Genomic DNA, 2,695 nt, shown 5'->3' on the forward strand with positions numbered 1-2,695 from the left:
ATACTTATATTCTCAGAGTGGGTTTCTAGGCCATTAGGACACAATTTCTAATAATACTTAATTTAAATTAATATCTCTTTTACAAATGTATTTATTTTTAGTTAGAACAAAAATAACCAATTTCATAGAATCTCAACAAACTAACAAAGACTGTTGGCAATCTTTCTGTCAACAAACACTAACGATACATAGCATCGGTTCCCTAACAGTTTTCAATTCACTTCTCATCCACTAAAGTGTGTTGTTTGGCGATCCAAACAAAGAGTCCTTTTTTTCTTTTTGGGTGACTCTTTGCTGTCCTCTTTTTTCAAGATGTCTACCACTGAGAGTAGCTAAGAGATCTACAGGACATCCTGCATCTAGGCAATGTCATCCATCTCTCTCCTAAGCAATACAGTGGAAATTACTTATAACATTATAATCCTGTTAGGGACTGTGATTAGCTGGTCTTTGTAACCTATGAATTTTGAATCCAATCCTTCTCTAAAATCATTTAGCTAATGTGAAGAAAAATTAACAGAACAAGCGTAACATGTACAATATATGTTTATTGAATGCCAAATTAACAAACATTACATTTTTTTGAAATAAAAATAAAATTTCAAGCTAAACCAATACTAAAAGGTTTTGTGTGAAGAACCTGGTGCTAAGATTGTTTTAGTTAACTAATAAATATCTTTCATTTATATTTCAGATTCCAAATAGTGTAAGTGGGAAGGGTCTCGTCTTTTTTAAAATGAAGAAGGAACCTATTCAGTATAGAAACATTCATCAAAACATTCACATTTCTTCTTTGATTGATTCTCCTTTGAGATCAATTTACTATTTCTTAAAAAGGATGTATAAACCCCAATCAACAAGTGTGAGTACATTCTTGGCTTTTTCTTAAATAATTGAGAATATTTCAAAATAACCAAATAGGTAAGATTCATAAGGCTACAATAGGTGGCTCAATTCTGCATGTACAGCCAATAACCATGCTCTAGTAAATTCTAATCTTGAATTCAAGTTGACAAGTTAAGCCTACAACTAAGACAGGAGTCAATTCTAGTGACCTGTAAAAGATCTAATTTTTTTTTCATTTTTACAGTACCAGATGAATAATATGTATAATGTAGGTTATAATAAAACATGAACCTGCTGCTTAACTCAATTAAAACAAAATATTGCTTAACTGTTTTAAATATTTGGGTTATTAACCTATATTCTTTTAGTACATTATATCTAGTAATCTATCGATAAGGGTGTGTTAATTCAAATCATGTGACTATGATATATTTACTAAATAAGTGAATATTTACACATAAATAGAACATTAATTCATTTGGTTGGTACCATATAACCTATAACCCCCTGATGTATTTAAGGGATAGGGTGACCCTATTACTCAATGAATTGAGCAGGATAGGGGGTGCATTCTGGAGAATCAGGTACCCTGCTACGATGACCATATACAAAGGCGTGGAGCCGGAACCTCATGCAAGATCAAAAGAGGAGACTGCCACCATACAGAGATTGACTCTGCTGAGGGTCACAAAGACCTACAGAACGGTGTCGCATGAGACAGTGCAGGTGCTGGCGGGAGTGATGCCCCTGGACCTCATCCTCAAGGAAGATTTCGTTAAGTATGAAGTAAACATGCAGGGGCTGGTAGTGCTACTGGAGGGACTTCGAGAGAGGATTGGCGAGACCCCGAAGCTATGGAAGAAGATGCTCCGGGAGGATTCCATTGAAGAATAGAATGGACGGGGATGGCGAGCTAGAAGGGCGCCACTCTGAGGAAGTTCTTCCCTACCGTCCATTCAAGACTGAGACAGGGGTGGCTCCTCCCCAATTACTGGGTCTCTCAGATCCTGACGGGACATGGTGGGTTCAGGGGAAAGCTTGCAAAGCTTTGGGAAGAACATCGACCCCCGGTGCCCTACCTGTGGAGTCCCTGAAACTACAGAGCACATAGTGTTGGATTACACCGCCATGGAAGGACATCATGCCAGGTTGTTGATAAAAACCGGGATATATTCGCCCTCGCCGAGTTGGACTTCCCTCGTCTGATGGAGAAATAGAATTATCCCTTCTTCAGGGAGTTTATCTACGGGTGGAAGGAGGTGGCCGGCCTGACGCACTTTACATTAGAAAGAAGCAGATGCAGACTGAGACCAGGAGGGCTGGATCAGGCTGCATGCTGGAGGATGCCCCCGGACGGATGCAGGTAGATAAGGCTCGGCCCCATCTAAAAGGCGCTCACCCGAGCGCTGGGCTGCACCACGGTTGAATCACAATAAATAAATATTTTTTGATAATTACAAAATTAGTAAAAGAAATAAAATTTATAATTATCGGTTACAGTGGCATGCGTAATCCTAGCGCACTACCTCACTGCTGCCGAACACCATATGCCAGAAATGGCGAGGAAGGGGAAATAAAAAAGAAACAATAAAAAAAAAAATAATAATAAAAAAAGGTACCATATAACAGGTATCAGCAGTGTACTTCCATATTTTTACATAAAAATATTCTTCCTGCCTTCCTGCATATTTATAACTTCTCCCTTCAAAACTCCGTTTTTCCCAAAACATGGAAGAAAGTCCTTGTCCGACCATTGAATAAAGTTCCTTCTCCTTCTTCTGTTTCCGACTTTAGGCCAATATCCATTCTATCCAATTTGGTCAAGCCACTAGAAAGATTAGTCCACTCC

The 2,695-nt window shown here is 38.6% G+C and overlaps 1 protein-coding gene across 1 annotated transcript in view; it reads left to right on the forward strand.

The window, feature by feature from the left end:
• btv (beethoven) overlaps nt 1–2,695 on the forward strand; it is a gene marked incomplete at its 3' end in the record, with an annotated part of 240,143 nt that overhangs the window by 3,018 nt on the left and 234,430 nt on the right. Inside the window, 1 exon segment of the mRNA XM_067051518.1 lies at nt 695–862. Coding sequence (XP_066907619.1) covers nt 695–862 — 168 coding nt within the window.

This window comes from Halyomorpha halys, unplaced genomic scaffold (assembly GCF_000696795.3).
Source record: "Halyomorpha halys isolate HHAL.00 unplaced genomic scaffold, Hhal_1.1 Scaffold598.1, whole genome shotgun sequence".
NCBI lineage: Eukaryota > Metazoa > Arthropoda > Insecta > Hemiptera > Pentatomidae > Halyomorpha > Halyomorpha halys.